The sequence below is a fragment of the Bombyx mori genome, chromosome 10 (genome assembly GCF_030269925.1).
Source record: "Bombyx mori chromosome 10, ASM3026992v2".
NCBI classification, from domain to species: domain Eukaryota; kingdom Metazoa; phylum Arthropoda; class Insecta; order Lepidoptera; family Bombycidae; genus Bombyx; species Bombyx mori.
Genome location: NC_085116.1, coordinates 12,820,839 through 12,844,065, shown reverse-complemented (window position 1 = coordinate 12,844,065; position 23,227 = coordinate 12,820,839). Strand labels below are relative to the sequence as shown.

General features: G+C 40.3%; 1 protein-coding gene across 1 annotated transcript; it reads right to left on the bottom strand.

The window, feature by feature from the left end:
- Positions 1 to 15: 15 nt before the first annotated feature.
- Positions 16 to 15,610, bottom strand: Kmo (kynurenine 3-monooxygenase). The gene is given in 10 exon segments (NM_001112665.1): positions 16 to 529; positions 1,630 to 1,791; positions 2,555 to 2,785; positions 3,513 to 3,764; positions 6,499 to 6,670; positions 6,824 to 6,911; positions 8,044 to 8,092; positions 8,628 to 8,821; positions 9,621 to 9,690; positions 15,387 to 15,610. Coding segments are annotated over 10 exon segments (1,371 nt in total). The 5' UTR covers positions 15,450 to 15,610; the 3' UTR covers positions 16 to 439.
- Between the last annotated feature and the right edge of the window lie 7,617 nt (positions 15,611 to 23,227).

Genomic DNA, 23,227 nt, shown 5'->3' with positions numbered 1-23,227 from the left:
AATAAAAAATAAAAATAAAAAAGTAGTTTCACTTTATTACCTATCGGTAGGATATATTCTGAACTGCTTAGTATTAATTCCACCAGTCTGCCTTTGAAGGGTCGTTGCCTTTGTGTTGAAGGGCCTAGTTGTATAGAACTAAGATTTTGACCTCACGTTAATTCTACAAGGTTAGATAACCAATTAACACAAAGTAGGAAAGTATATTTTTCCGAAAAATTATGGACACTAAAATTATGGATATGACGTCTAAAACTTTACAAATATCCCATTTTGCATTAAAATTTATTTAATTAGTTAGTTCGCTTAAATAACGACACAAAAGATCTTAAAAATCGAAGTGAGTGAAGTAACATAAAACACACACTAATACTTATTATTTTTAAAGTAAATGCTAATGCAATGAATGTGTACAAAACTAATCCTTAACTTTTTTCAATTAGCTTAAGCCTACAAATTTTTTATAAACGTAGAACGCTCCTACAGCACTCGTGACGGTACCAAGGAACAAAAGTGACCGATTTAAAACCTGTTAACAAAAAAAAAACATATAAAATCCTCATAATTCAATTCGTTACTATAATATAATATAATATATTTTATAATTACTAATATTATAGTAATAATTTATAATTAATAATAATTACTATAATATAATAATATATACTATAACATACTAATAGTTAGATACTCTGCGCAGCCACTAAAAATCACTACGCAAATATCACCATCTACGTTCAATCATGAGCTCTATGTCTTTAATGTATCATATAACAGCTGTCCAAGCCTTCACAATGGAATGCATTACTGCTTCGCGGCAAAGATAAGAAAAGTTGAGGTGTCTAGCCTACCCGTGAGGCCACAAAAGACTCTTTTACCGCCAATATAACAAGCAGCACTTTTGTAAAATGACCAATTGCTCACGGTAAGGCGTCTTGTGAGGCCGCCCGGATGAGCATCCATTCCTAACCTATTTCTATCGCAAAGCAGTGATGTGTTCCGATTTGAAAGATGGGGCAGCCGCTGTTTCTGGTTATAGGTAACGGGGTATCCTGGAACACCGGCGACACCGCCCGGTCGGCCGGACGTACCACCGACACGGACGTACCACCCACGGAGACCGACATCGTTGGTCACCGAAGAACGCCACGACGGCTTGTTGGTCGGGTTTCCTGGGAATGGCGCCGTGAGTCTGGTTTTGGTATTAGCCGCGGAAAACCTCTACTCTGCCTGTGTTCTGACCCAGGACGGAGATCGGACATCGGGTGAGAGTGTAAGGGGAGTTGTTTGGTGGGTAAGACCCTAGAACCCTAAAAATATCTTTGGGGCCGCGGTTCGTTCCCAAAATCTGCAGAGCGTCAAGACCCAGATACCCCGAGCGCCCCCTAGGTGCGGAAACCTCATATCTCACAAGGCTCAGCACCTTTCTCAAAAAAACCGTTGTACTGTGTAGAGCTAAGACGAACTCATGGTGTCGATGTGGGTGACGGCATGTAAATTGTTGATATCTATGGACTCCAGCAACCATTTAAAAAACCGGGTGGTTTTGTTGCGGTATTTTTGATGAAGAGATTTTGCACAACCTTGGCCTTAATTAAACATACACAATAAATGATAATCGACTTTTACCTTATCCTGCCATTGACGATTTTTGATACATTGAGTGTATGGGATCGTGGAGAATGTCACAGAGTTGTAGAGAGGAATCCAAACTTTGGGCATCAACCAAAAAATGACGTCATCAATAGCTTTTCGCAGGAGATAGGATGGTCGTGTTACAAGATCTCGCATCTGGAATAATACATAGTCAATAATCATCCAACTGACCGGCACTAAAAGTGCGGTAACGGCTGCTGCATACAATATTTTTTCCCTGCCTATTTGCTGGTAGCTGGGCTATTGTATAGGCTGATAATCAGTAGTTACTGATAAAGTCATTAAAACTGCATAGATTTTTATTTACGGCCTGAAGATTGAACGTCGGATATTGATGTCACGGTAACTTGTTTTCGAACGTAATATTAAACTAGCGTTGTATTATTCAGCCAATACCATTAAGAAATATCTAAAAGGAAACCACTTTAATTGCTAAATTTACAATTAAATGAAAAACCAGAACGAAATAGCCGAGCAAGAACAAGTTGAACAATGGCAGTGCAGTGTTCCATAAAAGTATAAACAATTCAAAAATTTTTTGCTTAAATTTGTTACTTCGTTAACTTTTTATTTATTTATTGCTTAGATATGTGGATGAGCTCACAGCCGACCTGGTGTTAAGTGGTTACTGGAGCCCATAGACATTTACAACGTAAATGCGCCACCCACCTTGAAATATAAGTTCTAAGATCTCAGTATAGTTAACAATGGTGCCCTACCCTTCAAACCGAAATACATTACTGCTTCACGGCAGAAATAGGCAGGGCGGTGGTACCTACCCGCACGGACTTACAAGAGGTCCTACCACCAGTAATAAACAATAACGTAAACAAACAAACCAACAGAGACACTCCTAATCACCCCTCTATTGTTAAAAAATAATATTCAAAATATGTACCTCAATATAATTGTACATAGCCAGATCACTAATTGCAAAAGTATCCTCCCATCTGGTGTCAGAGAATTCTTTCAGTATTTTAGCCAGATCATCATGGTGCTTCTGGAATAATTGATTGAGGATCGTGCAATCTTCGAAGCCAGCGTTCATACCTTGGCCGTAAAATGGAACCACAGCGTGAGCTGCGTCACCAATGATCAGAGCTTTGTCTTCTACATTGTAAGGTCGACACTAAAAACGCAAAAATCACAATCATAAAGAATTACTTTCCAACATAACAAAATCATATGGATAAATAGATTTCACAGAATTTCTCTCGATTATAAAAACTTTGGAAAATAATCAAAAGTGTTTTATAAAGGTCTATATTGGTGAGGACATTTAATTGGCTTTTTGTTTCTATTATTTGTTATATTATTAGGTATACTATGTTAGTTGGCTGTTGGTTGTCCTTGTGGTAAATAAATAAATAAATATTTACTTTAATATTATCCTGCATGTATTGTTCCTTTTATAATTGTTGTAATTTAATAAAGCCATTTTACAATGTTTTTCCATATAATCTATTAATTTACAATTCTTAATTATTTGCTGTTTCGAAACATATTTTGAAAGCTATTATCGAAACTCGACCGAAGAAACACATCACAAATCCGAAGCAATTTTTTTTTTTTTTATTGCCCTTGTAGGGAGACGAGCGTACGGCCCACCTATTGGTGAGTGGTTACCGTCGCCCATGGACTTCAGCAATGCCAGGGGCAGAACCTAGCCGCTGCCTACCGCTTAATACTCTCCACAAGCCTCGTTTGTAGAAGGACATGTCATAGCGCTCGGGAAACACCGTGGATTACCGCATTAGGTGGAAATCTGCCAAACTTTTTAATGGTACTGGTCAATGAAATGGCTTAAAAAAATTTAAGCATTAAATTGAAATTGCGTTAATTATAAGACTTCTCACCTTAATCGCAATCAAAGGCGAAGCTGATCCGGCAAAATAGTCGGCTATTAACTTTTGTTTTCCTATCAGCGGAATTGAATCTGGGAAATATTTTTCGAAAAACTTCAATAATTTATCTTCGTTATCTAAACTTTTGAAGTGTGTGAATGGCATGAAAAGTGTCACAGTCCAGGAGCAGTCCTGGTTTGGAAGAGCGATCATCATAAATTCACCCCTAGGCCAGATATGCAGATAGTTCGGTGGCATCTGAAACTAAAATATACACTATTTAAGATTACCAGTGTTTGCGCAATGATTGATATAAATAACTGATACCTCAAGTTTTAGATTCATTTGATGTATGTTTTACCATTTTGTCTTTTGTTTTTTAAATTAAAATGAAAAAAAACTCACTATTGAAATAATAAATTATACCACTAAAAGACTGTCTTTTTTTTTATTGCTTAGATGGGTGGACGAGCTCACAGCCCACCTGTTGTTAAGTGGTTACTGGAGCACATAGACATCTACAACGTAAATGCGCCACCTATCTTGAGATATAAGTTCTAAGATCTCAGTATAGTTACAACGGCTGCCCTACCCTTCAGAACGAAACACATTACTGCTTCACGGCAGAAATAGGTAAGGCGGCGGTACCTACCCGTGCGGACTCACAAGAGGTCCTACCACCAGTAAGTGTCTTTTATACAAATTAAAATCTAAGTAACCGCTTTATATACACAACAAGATGGCGATATCAAAAAAAAACCGAGCAAAGCTCGGTCATCGTCTAGTTTGTATAAATATAGACAACAGATATTTCAAATATCCATCATTTATGCTTTTTGTTAAGGATTTCTGAGACATATCGATTTTTTTTGTTCTAAACATTAATTTCCGTTGTACTTTGATTAATCTTTGGTCATCACTTACTCATGTCCAAAATCTAAAGATTGATATTCAATAGACCAATATTAACCGTAAAACAAGCATTTAATATTCATTGAACACTAGTATACTACTATTGCTCAAAGAAAATTAATGTAATTTTCTCGAAAATGTTTATTCAATTATGATTAATGATGCGATATAAACTGTCTTAAATACTATCCTGCTGTTTAGTTTTCCATTGAAACAAACAGAAACAGATTCTCAAGCAGAATGTACTTATCAAGTCTCTTTGCTCTGATTTTTTTGGGATTTAAAGTTTCATCCGGTGAACAAATTGTAGATCATAACGTGTTCATCAGAGACAATGTGGCTATTGCATGTTTTAGTAGCATCATAGGAAATTACTTTCCTTGTAGGAGTGTCGTGACCCTTGTAAATCCAATTTTTCATGCTCAGCAATTAATAAAAGCTATCACCGATCGAAACTGTCATAGCTTGATTGTAAAGTCATTTCAAACACAAAAATGGCTAAAAACCACAGATGCATACGTTATTACGGCTGAAGATATTATAGAATTTCAGAATGGTCTTATTCATCTTAGAAGAGATGTCATGTGGAATCCAAGAGCAAAAATCATTGTGATACTACTTCACCTTGAGAACGAAGATGTTGATGAGGCATTCGGTACATTCAGAAATTTTAAAATATATAACGTCATACTATTGAACTTTCCAAATGGAAATTATTCTAAAATTTATTCCTACGATCCATTCGAACAAGGAAATTGTGGTGATGACGCTACAACAATGAGTAAATTTACCGATTGCAAACATTTGAAACAAGAAACTAATATATTCACCATCAAAACACCAAAAACATATACAAACTGCACTGTCAGAATGACTGCGAGTGAAGACGTTCCTAATTTTATTTTTAGAACCAGCAATTTTAAAGTTCACGGTAAGAGTGTCTTGGGTATAGAACAATTCGTACTTGGAATCATAGAAACTAAAGAAGGCTTTCAAATGGAATACACTCCCAAAACATCAAGATATAAGTACGGATTTGTTTTACCAAATGGTACTTCGACAGGTTTGCTACAATTTCTAGAAACTAACGAAGCAGATATTGTTGGTGGCGGATTCATTTTGACGAATAATAGAATTGAGATGTTTGACTTTATGTGGGGACTTAACTTTGCTTCATTCAAAGTTTTTACACCAACTTTAGAGAAACTTGTTTGGAAAGATGTCTACAAAGTATTCGATATACCCATCTGGATTTTGATAAGTGTGTCCTACATTTTATTTTCAATTCTTTTTGGAGTAATTCAAGAAAAAAGTGTAAAGAAAAGCCACCGAATTGTTAATGTTTATAAAATAATGTGGAGATTTTTCTTTATTGGTGAAATAAGTAAGAAGTTATCAAAGAAGAGAAACATCAGATTAGTCGTGTTATTTTGGATTTGGTTTACATTTTTTGTGACTAATTTCTACTTTTCTGGTTTATATACAATGACTACAAGCAGGGTCAACGTACCTCGACACTTGAACTTTGAAAATCTCGATAGCTTGCCGTATAAGCCCTGCATCAGCAATTCGACTCGAATGTTCTTCGAGTTCGCCTACAACGAACAACTGCCAATGGGACAAGATAATCCGCAGTGTAGGTTTACAGATACGTCACTAAAATTAGTTTCAAACCGAAGAGATATGTATGCAATCGAAATAGAACATTCTTATTTACTGCACGAGCACCGATATATTGGTGAGGACGGGCATGTGAAACTGGATTCGTCTGAATTTTCGAATAAAAACGTCATATCTTTTTTTGCATCGCGAGGATTCCCACTACGAGATTTAATTCAGAAGTACGTAAGAAGAATGGTTGAAAACGGTTTATTGCTAAGTCAATTAAACCTTATTCGACAACACGATCATTCTGTGAAACATCGCCATAAGAAAAAAATCAAGAGGATTCAGTTGATGGACTTAAGGATTCATTTTCTAATTCTGATACTTGGATCTTTTCTGTCGATCATCTGTTTCATAGTCGAAATAAGAATGCCCTGTCGAAGAAGTGGAAAGGACAGAGTCAAAGGAATGTAAAACGTACTCCGCCATTGCTATCAGGGGGTATGCATAATTCCAAATATCCATGTTCAATATATTTCTGATTGTAGTCAAAAAGTGGTTGTTTCATAATTTCTTTGCGCACAGCTGAAAATGCACCGTCGGCCCCTATGATTAGGTCTGCATTGACTTCAACTATTTCTTTGGTGTCAGTCCTAAAATTTAAAGTTATTCTGTTAGAATAGTAGAAAACAAAAAAATAAAAATAGTAAATCAATAAATTGATTATCTCGTGTTTTCTGTCGATATAGTACATAATTATTGCAAAAGATTTTTATTATTTTATGTAAAATTATTAATTTACTTACTTCTGAAAAGATAAAAAACCTTTTCTCAAATTTGATGCTATCAGTTTGTGATTAAAAAATCTCTCCACGTTTTCATACTTTTCAGATTCTGTAAAAAGTAATGGAACTATTAAAAATTGAAACGATTTTGCTGACCCAAGTATCAGTCGTATTGTCAAAGGTTTAAGGCAAGCTGAATTTTACAATTGACTATACTTCTATATAATGTAACTATACTTGAGACCTTAGAACTTATATCTCAAGGTGGGTGGCGCATTTACGTTGTGGATGTCTATGGGCTCCAGTAACCACTTAAAACCAGGTGGGCTTTGAGCTCGTCCACCCATCTAAGCAATAAAAAAATTTTGAGGTACTACTTTACGTCATGTTCCGTCTGTATGTTTGGTTTTGAGTGAAGTAGCTACCGTTACTGAGCTCCTAAGTACACAGCACTTCTATTATAAATAAAATGGATATATTTTTATCATCGCATCACCGGTCATCGAAAGAAAGGTTGCCTATTTTTAGTATAAATAGAGTGTGTTTTCATAGAACGCATAATTCTAACCTCAAGCGGTTATGCGTTCCGATTTCAACAACGAATATGCATACAATAAATACAATTTAGACTGAGACTTCGGGTCTTAAAGTGGGTGGAACGCTGTGATGTTCGTTAAACTATGTTTTTCCCCTCCGGGCGGAAAGTGGCAACTTTCGTCCCGCTGCGCTAAGCAAAGTTGCCGCTTTCCGCCTTTGTCGGGCAAAAAAATAGTATACAGCCCTTGGAAAGTAAAAAAGTAAACCTCAGATCACATGTAATTGCTGGCCGAGGCAAAGCCGAGCTTTTCTTCTTTTCCTTCCCAAGGGGCGTAATATACTATTACGTCTATTAATTCCCTGACACATCTAAAGCTGACTAATCAAAAAAAAAATCGGTCTTCTAGCAGAATATTATTTATTAAAAATAAGCAAGCTCAAAGGTTATGTGCAACACAGAAGCCTGTCCGAAAACTCTCTTCGCTTTAAGCTGTCCCTTCAAAAAATTTACCTGGATTGCATCTATATAGACATTGGCATATGAATTAAATTATTTTTTTGTTTGTGTTTAGGTTATACATTTTCACGGATTAGGTTTAAGTATCGATAAAATTACGTCCTGTACACACCAAGATCGTAGTATAAATACTTATGTAATAAGTACTAGAAGATAAATAGTTACATATGTATAAATTGACAGTCACCTTGTAATAATAGTCCATTTAAATAATTTCGTCCAACGGAATAAATACACTGGAAACAAGAAATAAGAATGAATAAATACATCACTAATTTATTTCTCAACGAATATTAATTCTGATCAACAGTGATAGATTGTATAAGTTTCAACAAGATTGTTTATATGTATAAATAGAGGTTGCGTTTTTAGATTCAAATAGAAAACAAGACCTTAGTATAAATTGTTAAGATGAAAAGTGTTAAGCAAAAGAAATTTTTATTGAAACACTGAGGCTTTCTCACTTTCTCAGTACGTGTCGAATGCGCTGGATTAGACAAGAGATTCCTTAAAGAATTGTAGCATCCTAACCGATTGATCTAGAGATTTAAAATATATAGTGAACTTGTACATAGTTACATTCTAGAGGTATTTTTTTGTTTTGGAAATTGCATCCCTAAAGATGTGAAAGGGCGCTAAGGCCCGCAAAAAAAATCGAATTGTAATTCACTTTGATGACTATATTTTTGTAACGTGTACTACCTTTCAAAACAGATTAAACAACACAAATGCTATATTATTGTTATATTCCATTGCTAAAAGAGTACTTACTTGTTTAGTTCTAGAATCATAAGGAATAATATAAGTGGAACCATCGATTCGGTGGATGTTGCGTCCTTTCATGGGGATCCCATGATTATTGATCATGTGGTCTTCTAAACCGACTTCTCTCAACGCCGTTCTGCCTCGTATAGACAAAGCCAGGTTTATGGATCTACCTCGGGCCTGTGGAGTATTTCTTATGTCTGGAATAAGGGCAGTATTATTCATTAATTAGAAAAGGTCTTATGAACCCACACGAAAAGGTACAACAGTACCGAAGAGCGATAATGCTCTCAAGATAGATGCCGGCATTTTCGTAGTGACGTCTATATACTACTTTAGCTCATTCAACCATTATTACTGTAAAAGTGCTCCATAACTGCTAAGGAATACTCGGCTCTATGTTCGTTAAATTGGCATAGCTTCAATTGCATATATTAGGTATTATTTTTTTAAATTTTTTTGGAGAATTTATAAATCATTACAAATATTTTATAGAGCCTCGTATAAATGTGAATTTAGACTTTCAAATAGAATGCGCATGTTTTATTTGTGTAATTTAAACGAAAGCAATATTTTTTTTCTTTTATATTAATAAAGTACACATTTAATGATGGACGATGAATTATAATAATGAGGTGGTAATTTTCAAAATAAATCGTCTTCGTTTAAAAATACAATAACGAATTAACTATGTAGATGTGCAGATTTTTACTGGTAGTAGGACCTCTTGTCAGTCGGTGCGGGTAGGTACCACCACCCTGCCTATTTCTGCCGTGAAGCAGTGATGCGTTTCGGTTTGAAGGGCGGGGCAGCCGTTGTAACTATACTTGAGACCTTAGAACTTATATCTCAAGGTGGATGGCTCATTTACGTCGTAGATGTCTATGGGCTCCAGTAGCCACTTAACACCAGGTGGGCTGTGAGCTCGTCCACCCATCTAAGCAATAAAATATATGTATATCTAAATTATTGAGATTCTTAATCGTTCATATAGCCGACCTTCTCGATATTCGTACAGGCGAACGCGATGTCCTCTCTTCGCCAAAAATAATGCTTCGAGTGATCCCACCTGGAATAGGTTGTACCATATATATATTATATCGATACATATTATCGATATTACGATATTACATATTACGATCAAATACATATTATATTATACCGATGAATTAGGTAGTGGTAAAGTCGTAAATTCACACTACATATGTTATAGAACTAAATATGTTTCTCCAAGTTTTTTAATAGAAACTATGCATATGAAAATGTATAAATATATTGCAAATAAATAAAAACACATTCCACGCTTTATTATTAGTATACGTAATTATTTATAAACTTTGTTTTATGTAACGTTATATTATGTATTATGCATAACATATACATGTGAGTACAACAGCGGTTCCTTGACAAGGTCAGCTACTTCCTTTACCGGAAATCAATACTTATATAATAATAAAGTATTTTCCATTCAGTTCTATTACGATATCTCGTAACCAAGTGCGGAGCTACGGTTCGTTCATAGATCTCAATTGTCTAAAAACATTAACACGTCGAGTTCTAGACGTACGGACCAACGCCATTGCTTGCAAAATACTTCTTTTTAATACGCTTTTATTAGCTTCAGACGTATGTATGTATGTTTGTAAGGGAATCTTTGAACATGATTTTGACCCCCTTCAAAACGTCGGGTTAACTCGAAATTTGGTATACTTATTAAGGACCGATGAAAATTTAATATTTAAAAAAAATATTGAAATAATTGAAATTCAACTAAAAAATTAAAAATAAATAATAGTTTTAAAAAAACTAACAACTAACCAAGCTTTTTTACAATAAAATCATTTTTTCTTACACTATTCTTAATTCAAATTTATTAAAATTTATTTTCTATTTTTTAGTTGGATTTTCTTTAAAAGCGTATTTTGTTAGTTTTTTTAAACTATTATTTATTTTGAAACATATGATTTCCTGCTTTAGTAACGTCAGGGTATATTTATAAAGCACTGTGTTTATTCCATTGATAGTGCGTTTTTGTTGCCAAAGCACCAGAAAAGCTTGCGGCCGTGACCGTGGTCGAAAGTGACCACCGCTGTCCGCGGAAATAGAAGCGTAGATACCACGTGCGCGCTTTGAAAGGCGAAAGAGTCCTTATCTTATTATTATTCGAGCTGTTGTTTCAAAATGAGTACGGACAATCACGTCGTAATATATGTCATGAAATATAAATAATAAATAAATAAATAAATAAATATTTACTAACAATCACACCACGTTAACCGGCCCCGTGATAAGTTCGTAAAGAACTTGTGTTACAGGTACCAGATAACGGATATAAATGTAAGATTTTTATTATACACATACATATATTTAATATACATCCATAACCCTGGAAAAGACATTTATATTTATCATACAAATATCTTCCCTTGGCGGGATTCGAACCCGCGACCCCCTTGTGTAGTGACCATGTCACTTACCACTACACCAGACGGCCGTTAAATATATAGTTTTTATATGACTCCGGTAACCACTTTTTTTTTTTTTTTTTTTTTTTTTTCTACAGGAGAAAATCGCCGGATCCCCACCCGCGCGGCAGGTGGGGTATGTGGGAGTTGAACCTCACTAAAAACTCCTGCCGCTCACAACCGGCGCCCTACCTCGGACCGGGCCGGAGCCCAGTCGGGGCTATTGAAACGGCGGGACAGGGTTGACGCAGAGCACATTACATCCATCCCACCGTCCCACGGACGCCGGACCGGTGGCCGCCAGCGAAACGACCACCGGTTCCCTCGTTCAGCGGGCCGAGAGCCCGCTTTGATGGCGCCGCGTTACACCTTCCCCCAGAGCGGTCGGGGGAACGCGGTCTACCATCACCCGGCTTCCTATTGCGGGTGAGCGTGCAGAGCACGCCACCCCTCGTCTGGGTCCCTCCCCGCACAAAACGGGTGGGACCCCTAGCTCTTAGGGGGCCAGGTCACGGATACGACCCCGGTCCCGACCCCCTGCTCGGCGGCGGCGGGTTTCTGCGTAGTGAGGAGAGCTTTCCCTCACTCGCCCCGCCGCCTCCTTCTGCGAGATGGTGCACTCGCAGAAGTCGAGCATAGCCTTCCATGACTCATCGCTGCCAAGCATCGACGCCACGACGCCAGGCAGCGACAAGTCAGGTCCTATCTTTGCGACCAGAACACGGCGCTGCACCTCCCAAGCGGGGCAGACAGCGAGCGTATGCTCCGCCGTGTCCAGGTCGTGTCCACAATGGTGACACCTCGTCGTCGGCTCAGCCCCTATCCGGCGCAGGTACTTCCCGAAGCATCCGTGCCCGGTCAGCACCTGCACCAGACGAAAGGTGAGACGTCCCTCGCCACGATTCACCCAGTCATCAAAGACCGGGTAAACCGCCTCGACGGTCCGTAGCCCCCACGTGGGGTTGGCCAATCGCCTCGACCACGACTCGAGCACGGACCGCCGAGAATGGGCCTTCCGCGCGCGCAGCTAACTCTCGGGGACACGCGCCACGCCCCGAGCACGAAGCTCGCTGCGCCACCGATAGTCGGCAGCGAGCGACTCCGCCTCCAGCTCCCATGGCGGCGTCCCCGCCAAAACACACGCCGCCTCGAAGGAGACGGTGCGATATCCGCGGATGACCCTGATGGCAACGGTGCGCTGCGGCCGGCGCAAGAACCGAGCCATAGTGGCCCGGTTGCGCGGCTCAGCCCACACAGGTGCACCGTACAGGGCCATCGATCGCACCACCCCCGCGTAGAGACGGCGCACAACCTGATCCGGTCCCCCAATATTCGGGAGCAGCCGGCTCAAAGAACCGGCCGTCCCCATCAATCGGGGGACCAGCTCCGCAAAGTGAGCACGAAAGGCCCACCGGCTGTCCAACACGAGGCCGAGGTACTTCAACTGCACCCCGACCCCTATCCGGACGCCTCCAACCACGATGTGGGTGTCAACGGGTGGCGCCCTCCGCGGCCCGTGAAACCACAGAGCCTCGGATTTATTGAGCGCCACGTCGAGACCCAGCCTCCTTATCCTTCCGACGACGAGGGCCACTCCCGCTGTGGCGAGACGGGCAGACTCCCTAAAATCATCCCCCCGGGCCACGACCAACGTGTCGTCCGCGTAACAAATAACGCGGAGGCCCGGGAGGAGGGCGCCCCTCAGCACCCAGTCGTACCCGATATTCCACAAGAGGGGGCCGAGAACCGACCCCTGCGGAACACCACGCACGACCGGAAAACGATGAAGGGTCCCACCGTACCCGGTACATACGACCGACCTGGCCCCCAAATAGGACCCAACCAGCCGGCGGAGGTAGAGGGGCACTCCATGCCTCTCCAGTGCCCCCCCTATCACGGTCCAGGGCAGAGTGTTAAATGCGTTGGCGATGTCAAGAGACACCGCCAGCGCCACCCCACCCCGAGAAACGGCCTCGTCCGAGAGGGACCGCACGCGAAGAATTGCATCCACGGTCGAACGGCCCTCCCGGAAGCCGTACTGCTCCGCCGACAGGTCAGGCCCCACCCCGACCAGGTGCCGAACGATGCGGGCAGCCAGAATACGTTCCAGCAATTTTCCCGCCTCGTCCAGCAGCACGATAGGACGATACCCGGCGGCTGTATCCACCGGGCGCCCCTCCTTCCTCAACAACACAAGTCTACCCGTCCGCCAGAGCGACGGAAACCGTCCCGACTCCAAGCAGCCATTATATAGCTCAAGGAGCCGGTCCCCCAGGGCACCGAGGGCCAAGGCCAATACCCGGCCGTGGACTCCGTCCGGGCCGGGGGCCGTGTCTTTCGCAGTCATCTTGACAACGGCCACCCGGAGCTCTGCCTCGGTAATACGAGGCACCTCAGCAGGAGCTTGGCCGTCGACGGTGTCAGACGGCCCGCCCATAGCGGGAGGGACAAAACCCTCCCGCTCCTGCGGGAACAACGCCGAAACGATGTCCCGCAGCTGCTGGGGCTGGAGACGCTCAGTCATAGAGGGGGCCCACGGGCGCAACTTGCCGCGTACCAATTTGTATGGGCTCCCCCACGGATCCGCTTCGAGCGCCTCCAAGAGTCTCTCCATGTTCTGCTCCTTGGCCCGCCTGATGGCCAGCCGCAGGGCGTCCTTCGCAGCGCGATATTCGCGGTGCAGCCGAGCTTCCTCCTCCGCGAACGCGACGGGCTCGTCGCGCCGCAGGCGGCGGCGACGGCGGTGTCTAGTGCACCGGCGGCTCGCCCGAATGGAGACCGCACGCAGTCTTGCAATTTCGGGCGACCACCAGGGCGACTGTCGCCGTCCAGAGTGCCGAGAGCCGACCCGGGGCATCGAGGCATCACATATGCGGTGCATCGCGCCCCGGAACCATTCGGCCTCGGTTTCCACATCGACAGGTTGTGGGCGCTTGGGCGCCCACGCCGCCACCATAGAGGCCTCCACCAGGAGCTCCCTGTTCAGGAGCTTCAGTGCCCACCTAGGGAATGACCGGGATGCACTCTGCGGGGGGTCAACCCCGCGGGCACCCGCAGCCGGCGCCGGCGCAGGGGCAGAAAGATCGTACCGGATATACCGGTGATCGGACAACGATTCCGCCCCCACCACCACTCTCCAGCCGAGGATGCGCCGCGCGACGGGCGAGCTCGCGAACGTCAAGTCCACGATAGACTCGCCCGTCCACCGCACGCAAGTCGCGATCGAGCCCCTATTAACGATACAGAGACCGACCGCGACCGCCCACTCCTCCAGCAGCCTACCACGAGCGTCCGTGAATGGGGAACCCCAAGCGACAGACTTCGCATTGAAGTCCCCCGCCAGTATCACTGAACGGGGAGCGAGGTGACGAGCGATCACCTCTAGCCCGTCCAGGAACCGCTCGAACTCGACGGTAGGCCGATTCGGAGAAAAGTACACCCCGATCACGACGATATTTTCTAACTGTACCGCGACGATCCCGGGGCCCCTGGTCACCATCGCCAGGGGGGGGACCATCGCGGTTCTTCTGATATGTATGGCCGCCAAGCCATCAACGTCCCCAAACCAACAGTCATCCGCTGGGGGAACGAAGTATGGCTCGGCGACCACAGCCACGTCAATTGACCACTCCGCCATGGTCTGGAGCAACATGTCCTGAGCCCCAGCGGAGTGGTTCATGTTTCCCTGCAGGAAGCGATAGGTGTGATCCATTAAGACTGAACCACATCCATCGCTCCCTCCCCTACTCCATTGCCCCCGCTATCGGGCGCGAACGCCTCAGCGGGGGACAAAGTGCCGGCCGGTGCTCCCCCGGCCAACCGCTTCTTTTGACGCCGCTTAACTTGGCGGCGCCGATTTCGTTCAGCATTCTTGCTGGCCGGAGGGCGGGCCTTGCCCCCGGCCCGGTGGTCAGCCTTGCGCCCGGCCGCCGCATCCGGTAACCACTTAGCACGATTTGGTTCATTAACAGGTCTAAAGTAAAATAAGTGTTCCAAATTAAACCCCAGTCTCGAGGATCAATTAAAACTAGACGAACAGAGACCTCGTCTAATCGTTTAAAAAAATACCGGTATCCTAAACAAGAATAATTATAATAAGGCACTTACTTACTGGTACTTATCTGTCACCAAATAAAAGATTGCATCCTTTAGTGAATTTGCTTAAAAGGAAAACGAAATACCCGTTTATTTAAGACTAGTGAAGCCCGATCATACTCCACTGTGACTACGACCAATACAACTTAATAGTATACACGTTTTTAAATTACCTTAATTTGCAAACGCTTTTAAAAAAACTCACCAAACCTCCACCGACAACAACCACATCTAGTTTCTTGAACGTTCCATTCTCTAAATTCGCCATCGCTGTGCTGTATGTAATATTTTACAAAAATAATACTGAATAGATATTGAACGATTTAATTGAAATATATTATTATTTAATATATTTCAATTAATTATCACATACAGAGCGATGTTTCCGAGTGTCTGTCTCGAATTCAACTGATGTCTTCAGTGAGTTACACGCAACGTCACACACTATAAGGAACTAAATAGCATTTTCACATTGATGCATAATATTACGTAATTTCGAGCGTATCCAGTTTTTAATAAGTAAATAAATTTTTACATTCTTACGATAACGTTCAAATATGTTTATTACTTTTTTTTAAGTTCTACATACACCGCGTGGAATTTTTTTTTCTTAATTGCATGAAAGGCTCACCTGGTGCTAAGTGGCTATCGGAGCCCATCGACATCACTAGGTGAATGAACACACTTGGAAAAGACGAAGACTCAGTCATGCCATTCTTACCCACCGTTCAAACCGGACCGCACGATTGCTTCTCGGCAGAATTAGACTTGATGCTGGTACCTATCTGTGCGAGCTTCCAATACGTCCTAAAGTTATATATTTCCTAAAGAAACTCTTTCAGCAGACTTGAGAGAGAGAAATCCCTTTTTACTACACTCCGGTGGTAGATTCTGCGAAGCACTGCTCTTGTTATGGCTAGTGCTAGCAAGTTCTCTCAGGTTGAGCCCATTAGCTCACCTACCCGTCCTCGAGAAGCTGGCATAGCCCTTTCGGCTACCAGCTAATGGGCAGGAAACATAAAAAACTATACTCCATTTGTCGCAGTGGGCAGAGGTCCCTTTGCCACTATTAACTCCGAAATAATGCGTGAGTGTAATGTCCGTCTTACGAACTTTTTTAACTGTTTTTACAATATTTAATACAACTTTATTTTAACAATAATTTCACTATTCTTTATCAACAATGGAAAACAGTTAAGTAATTGGTAATAAAATTTCGTATATACTTCTATATCTTAATCACAATTATGTTTATATTTTAAATTTTGTCTCTATCTTTGTTCCGGCTCAAATCCAAAACGGTTTGACAGATTTTAACCGAACTTTCACTTTAAACAGCTGTTAAGTATAAGGAGTAACTTGAACTATTTTATTTTTGAGAAAGAAATCGAAATTCGATCATAACAATTTAGACCCATGAAATTGAGAACAACGTCTGATCTGAATTGTTCTCTGTTCTCGTAATATTAATATCAGACGGGGTAGCAGAAAAACGAGGGATTAGCTGGTCATAAAATTAATCCTGTGTCTTAACTATTGGAATATATATTAATGCTTTTTTAGTCCTACTTTTTGTACTGTGTGTTATACTATCGTCCCCACTCAATATTCATGAGGCAGAATAAGCGTATATAAAAAGAACTATGTTGCAATAAGTCATATCATGATACCATCTACCTTGTCTGAAAATATAGACAAAATATATGTATCGACCTGCGTCAATAACTGAATTATAAGCGTGTTTTTATACGTTTTACTGATATTGCATAACATGTTACAACCTTCGGTTTCCTACGTACCTCATTATCAATCTCGATTAACTTCACTAATTAAATTTAACAAAACCCGTTTATATATAATATTTAAAATCATATGATTTTAATTATAGATCTGATAAATTTTTTTGGATTGAACGTCCATCAAATGTTTTTATGACGCTTACTGTTTTGTATAACAATTTTTTTTGAGTTTCATGACCTAGCAAGGGCAGGAATATACATCTTGAGCTATCAATGCCCAGATCAAGACGTCTTCACGCTCTTATCTCCAAACCAAGTGGTGGGACGTCTTGAGAGCCTTGTGCTGATAGGAAACAATCACCACCTTGCCCATTTCAGCCGCGAAGCAATAATGAGTTCCGGTTTTAAGAGTGGGACATTACCTTTTTTTGGACCAAAAAAATTATACTAAATATTACTTTTGCGGTTTCATCTTTAAAATTAAATGTCTTATTCGTCGACATTTAAATATTATGCTACTTTTTTTTTATTATTGCTTAGATGGGTAGACGAGTTCACAGCCCACCTGGTGTTAAGTGGTTACTGGAGCCCATAGACATCTACAACGTAAATGCGCCTTGAGATATAAGTTCTTAGGTCTCAGTATAGTTACAACGGCTACCCCACCCTTCAAACCGAAACGCATTACTGCTTCACGGCAGAAATAGGCGGGGTGGTGGTACCTACCCGTGCGGACTCACAAGAGGTCCTACCACCAGTAATTACGCAAATTATAATTTTGCGGATTTTTTTTATTTTTATTACACGATGTTATTCCTTCACCGTGGAAATCAATCGTGAACACTTGTTAAGTAGGTACGTATTTCATTAGAAAAATTGGTACCCGCCTGCGGATTCAAACACCGTTGCATCGCTCGGTACGAATGCACCGGTCGTCTTATCCTTTAGGCCACGACAACTTAAGCTACCGTTTGCTTTTTCTATAAAAAATATTTCTAGATTTTTATAATGTTTCATTTCAAACCGAATAATAACAATTTAGTCGTCGTTAGTTTCGTGATCACACGAAAACTGTAGTTTACGAAACGTCGGAAATAATTTAATAAGAATAAGAAACGCAAGATAAAAGCGTAAAAATTGTTTTAACCATACTTTATAATAACGATTGTTTGTCCTTAAAGTCGAACTCAAATGTGAGTAAAGAACTAATCCACCAACCAACCTATGGAAATTCTTCTGTATTTTATGGGTAAACTGGTGAATCTCGGTAATTCTTAGCTTTAATGTTAACGAAATTTGCGGCTAATGGATTCATCAATAAATTCTGTTATTTGAAAAGATCGTTTAGCAATAGTTAATTAGATCAATGTAACCTGAACTGATTGTCATGCGATACTAAGCCGCAGTGTTATGTTTCTTACCGTCGAGTCAGCCACATTGACTTTCACAATATTAACTTTATTAGATTATGATTTTTGAATAGAATAAATCAGCTATAGAAAGCATTTTCAAAGCATTTGTAAACAAAAGTGAATAGATGACTGAGATAGCAATTCAGTCAGTAGATGGATCTGTTGATTTAATAGGGTGAGACGTTCAGGTATTTTTTTTTGATCAGGAGGAAATAGCCGGATTTCCGCCCTCCACTGGGGATAGAGGGCGAGGCATGTCAAGAGTCGAACTGACTAAAACCTCCTGTCGCTCAACAACCCACGTCCGAACCTCGCATGAGTCAGAACTCTTGAAAAGGCAAAGGGGAGAAAGTAAAGTGTTTAGTGCGGAGCACATCTCTCCCATCACCCTCCCCCTCGAGACGCCGGACCGGCAGTCGTCGGCGCCACAACCGCCAGTCCTCTCGGTTAGCAGGCTATCCGAAGCCCGCCTATATGGCACCGGTTAGAAACGTTCAGGTCTACTCGTATCACCTGACACGAGTATCACCATCATCAGCCTACAGCAATCCACTGCTGGACATAGGCCTCTCCAATTGCTCGCTACTGAGCACGATGCTCGGCTTCTCTCATCCAACTCCTGCCAGCCACCCTGCACAGATCATCACTCCACCGAGCCTGAGGGCGTCCTGCACTACGTTTGCCAATTCGCGGTCTCCACTCAAGAACGTGTTATATGTTGTCCGGCTAGTATGGCCAGCTCATTGCCACTTCAGCTTACTAATTCACTGTGCTATGTATATAACTTTGGTTCTCTGTCGGATCACATCGTTCGAGATTCGATCTTTCAGAGAAACAAACTCACATACTTTAATCAAACTCATCAGTGACGTCATGCTAAGTAATCTTAACTTAAGCAGCACCAAGAAATTAACATGATATTCCGAATTGGGGGAGGCTTAGCGACGGAGGGAAGATCTTCCACCGAGCGGGTGATATTGCTCGGTAGACCGACGGTCCGAAAAAATAAAATATATTTGGCAAATCCTCCAATTATGGCAAGTCAGAATAATCCATGCCACCAGTTCCCGACACGAGTATGCCGATTTAAAACTCGCACATAGAGCGCACATTTATATATTAATACGTGAAGTAAAAACTTTGTATCCCTTTTTACGAAAATTGCGCGGACGGAGGAGTATGAATTTTCCACACTTATAGAGAATATAAACAAGAAGTGCACAATGCTAATTTTTTTTTTAAATAATGCATAAAAGATACGTTAAATCAATAAAGAAAACATTACACACACTACATACCATGTATTTGACGCACACACGCATGCATACTATTTACTGTCAAACTTTTGTTCTTGACCTCTGTGGTCAAATTGACAATAGATTAAATATTGTTTGTCTTTATTAATAATTTTTTATAGTGTAGCCAAGGCCAAGGCGAAATTTGTGATTGTAGAAGTATAAAATACAATCATAATAGTGTACAAACTTACAATTCCAATTATAGTCGAATTTCGACTACTGCAGGATCTCTAGTTTTTCTAAATACGTGTACCTACGTATTTGCATAGCACGTGAGCAATAAAATCGTGTAATAAAAGTCAAAAGTCAGTCTGTAAGCAAGGACTTGGCTGTTCCCTACAAATTATATAACGTTTGTGGATGCAATAAAACACTTTATTAAGGGTTTAGTTATCTATATAATCCTTAATAATTCATAATTAGAGATGATTCGTATTGTTTTCTTTACGGTATTAAACAACTGTATTAACTATGACAGTAGAATATTGACACCATAAGAAAATACGTTGCGTATAAATAAACATTTACGTTGTAGATGTCAATGGGCTCCAGTAACCACTTAACAGGTTGGCTGTGAGCTCGTCCACCCATCTAAGCAATAAAAAAAGACATTTATAAATAAAATTTAAATAGGTTTTACTATTGGGTTATAAAATAAGATAAACACGCCTTTAGCGTTAACGATGTCCAAGGAAGTCAGACCCATTTCCCTTGAACTTGGCCTTAGGCTCGCCCCTATTCAATGGTGGTTAGTTTACCACCCTTTTTTATTTTAAATCTGCCAACAAATTCAGAGTCACGACCGGCTCACTTTGCTTACATTAAAAAAACAGAGATTCACTACATTTTATTATACAAGATGATGATAACTAAGCACATAATTCAACTCGAATTATTTGATAGCATTTTATTATGTCATCTCACTAATAAACAACGCAAAACTTGAAAACAAAATTAAAGTGATTTAAAATCGTCCGCCAACTGATAATAAAGGTTACATGCGTCTGCCTTGACTAAATACTGGGTACAATAGTGTAATGCGATTTTGTGTAATTAAAAATGGAATGTTTTATATTAATGAATGTTTGAATGTATAATTTCTTGGTACTTTTTTTTTTATTGCCCTTGTAGGCAGACGAGCATACAGCCCACCTGATGGTGAGTGGTTACCGTCGCCCATGGACTTCAGCAATACCAGGGGCAGAGCCAAGCCGCTGCCTATCGTTTAATACTCTCCACAAGCCTCGTTTGAAGAAGGACATGTCATAGCGCTCGGGAAACACCGTGGAAGGGAGCTCATTCCATAGCCGGATGGTACGTGGCAAATACTGTGATGGTACTGTTTAGGTTAAGATTACTTAGTAGGAGTGGGTGATATAAATCGTATATAGATTCAATATCTATATATCGCAGCAATATCGTTGAATCCGATATCGCCCCGCACGAAATCTATATATCGATATCAGCCGATACACGATATTGCTCGATGTGTTGCGCATCGGCATCGTGGCATATCGTACCGATTCGTGAATCGAAATCTATATTTCGATATCAGCCGATACACGATATTGCTCGATGTGATGCGCATCGGCATATCGTACCGATTCGTTAATATCAGCAATATTCGTTTGGTTCGTATCGAATCGGCCAGAGTGACTGAGCGCACGATAGGGATATCATGTGATGAATGAAACAGAAACAGGCATTATCCATACAATTGTAAACCTTATATTTAAGTCCATATGTCTGTAGATTATTCTTAGCGTATCAGCAGGATACAATTAAGGAAAGAAGTTTCAACTTTCGACCCTAACTTGAATGCAGTATAGCCTATTTGCATCGTTGAATTTAATTTCACGCGCTTTGACCTTGAACTAGAATTTTTGGACAAGTGTTTATAAATACTTAAAAGTTTTTTGTGTTTGATTTTTAAAGTACACATTTTTCTATTTTTAGTTGAATCCAAATAATTGAGTTTATTTCTTGTGTTTGTTTTAAACTTTTGAAATCTACACTCTTTTGGTATATTTTGTAATTTTAAATTAAGACACAAAATACTAAAATCTGAAAATAATGTAGCCAGTCCTAAGCCTGGTAAAAGCATGAAGGAAAGTTTTTTTGTTATTTTTATTTTCATGTTCTTTTTATTACTTTAAGATCATATTATAAATTGATATCAGAAAACCAACCGTATAACGTTGACTTAAATTTATATCTACTACGATATTATATCAGCGTATCGTTTCAAATCTCAAATATCATGAATCGAGAAAATCTACTAGCATCCATCAATATATAGATTCAGAAAATATATAGATTCAATATCCGATATTGATCCTCGATATATAGATACGATTCGATACGCGGCAAAACCGATATTACCCACTCCTATTACTTAGCATGACGTCACTTTGAATTTGATTTAGCTAATGACTTGTCGCTTGAATGTATGTTTTTTAAGATAACATCAATGCACCGCATTTCTTTTGTAACTATTTAATTATTATTACAAACATTGGAATTATGTTAATTCTGATAAATTAAATAAAGTCTATTATCTGTCCGTCCAAAAACCGTTGGAGTTACATGTATATAATGTAGTAGCCGTACTCGCCCGCTTCGCTGCATTTAAAATTAACATTATTATTTATTGTCATTATTATTAGGGAGTCCAACCCTCATACTAATATTAGCCTATCCATTAACTAGATGTATTTTCTACATGGATACCAAGTTTCAAGTCAATGGGATGCATGGTTCAGTAGTTATAACGGAACATCCGCAAAAACCACTGTAGATTTATATATTAGTATAGATATAGATAATGGAAATATTTATCATAAATAGTCCAGCATACCAGACAGCATATAATATCTATCTAACTTTTACGTGTGAGCCATTATCGTCAAAATAGTTAACTATAAACAAGATTATTTCTAATGCACATTTGGTAATAGTAAATTGAGCCTTAAAATCATAATAAACACTTTTATCACATCTGGTATTTAAAGTAGATAAACTTTGCCATTTACACTACATCATTTGAGCGAATGTACGAGTAGTTATGTGGATAAACAAACGAGTGCGCGATATTATGAAAGATGAAGATAGAGAATTCAATAAGATCAATAATTAATTACAGTTCCGAAGCGAAGCGAGGGCGGGTCGCTAGTATGGTACATTTCTTAACCGCGGGTAACATCGCGGGCCTCGGTTATCAGTAATAATAGTTAATGTTTCCGAAGCGAAGCGAGGGCGGGGGTACATATACATACATATTTAAACTTATATTTTCCAGAATTTCTATAAATTAAACGGTTGTCTGGAAGAGATCGCTTTTAGCGATAAGACCGCCTATTGTACAAATGTATCTGCTTTTTTTGATTGTTTTTGAATGTAAATTGTGTTTTGGTGTGCAATAAAGTGTATTCTCTCTCTCTCTCTTATATAAGTATGTATGTCAGTCTGGAACCCATAACACAGGGAACCCTAAATTAGGGCGGATGACCGAGCGTAATTGGTTCTCACTTATTTATTATTATTAATTAATACTTTAGAATTTCGAAGAGATTAAAACGTAAAAGTAATAGTTGCCTA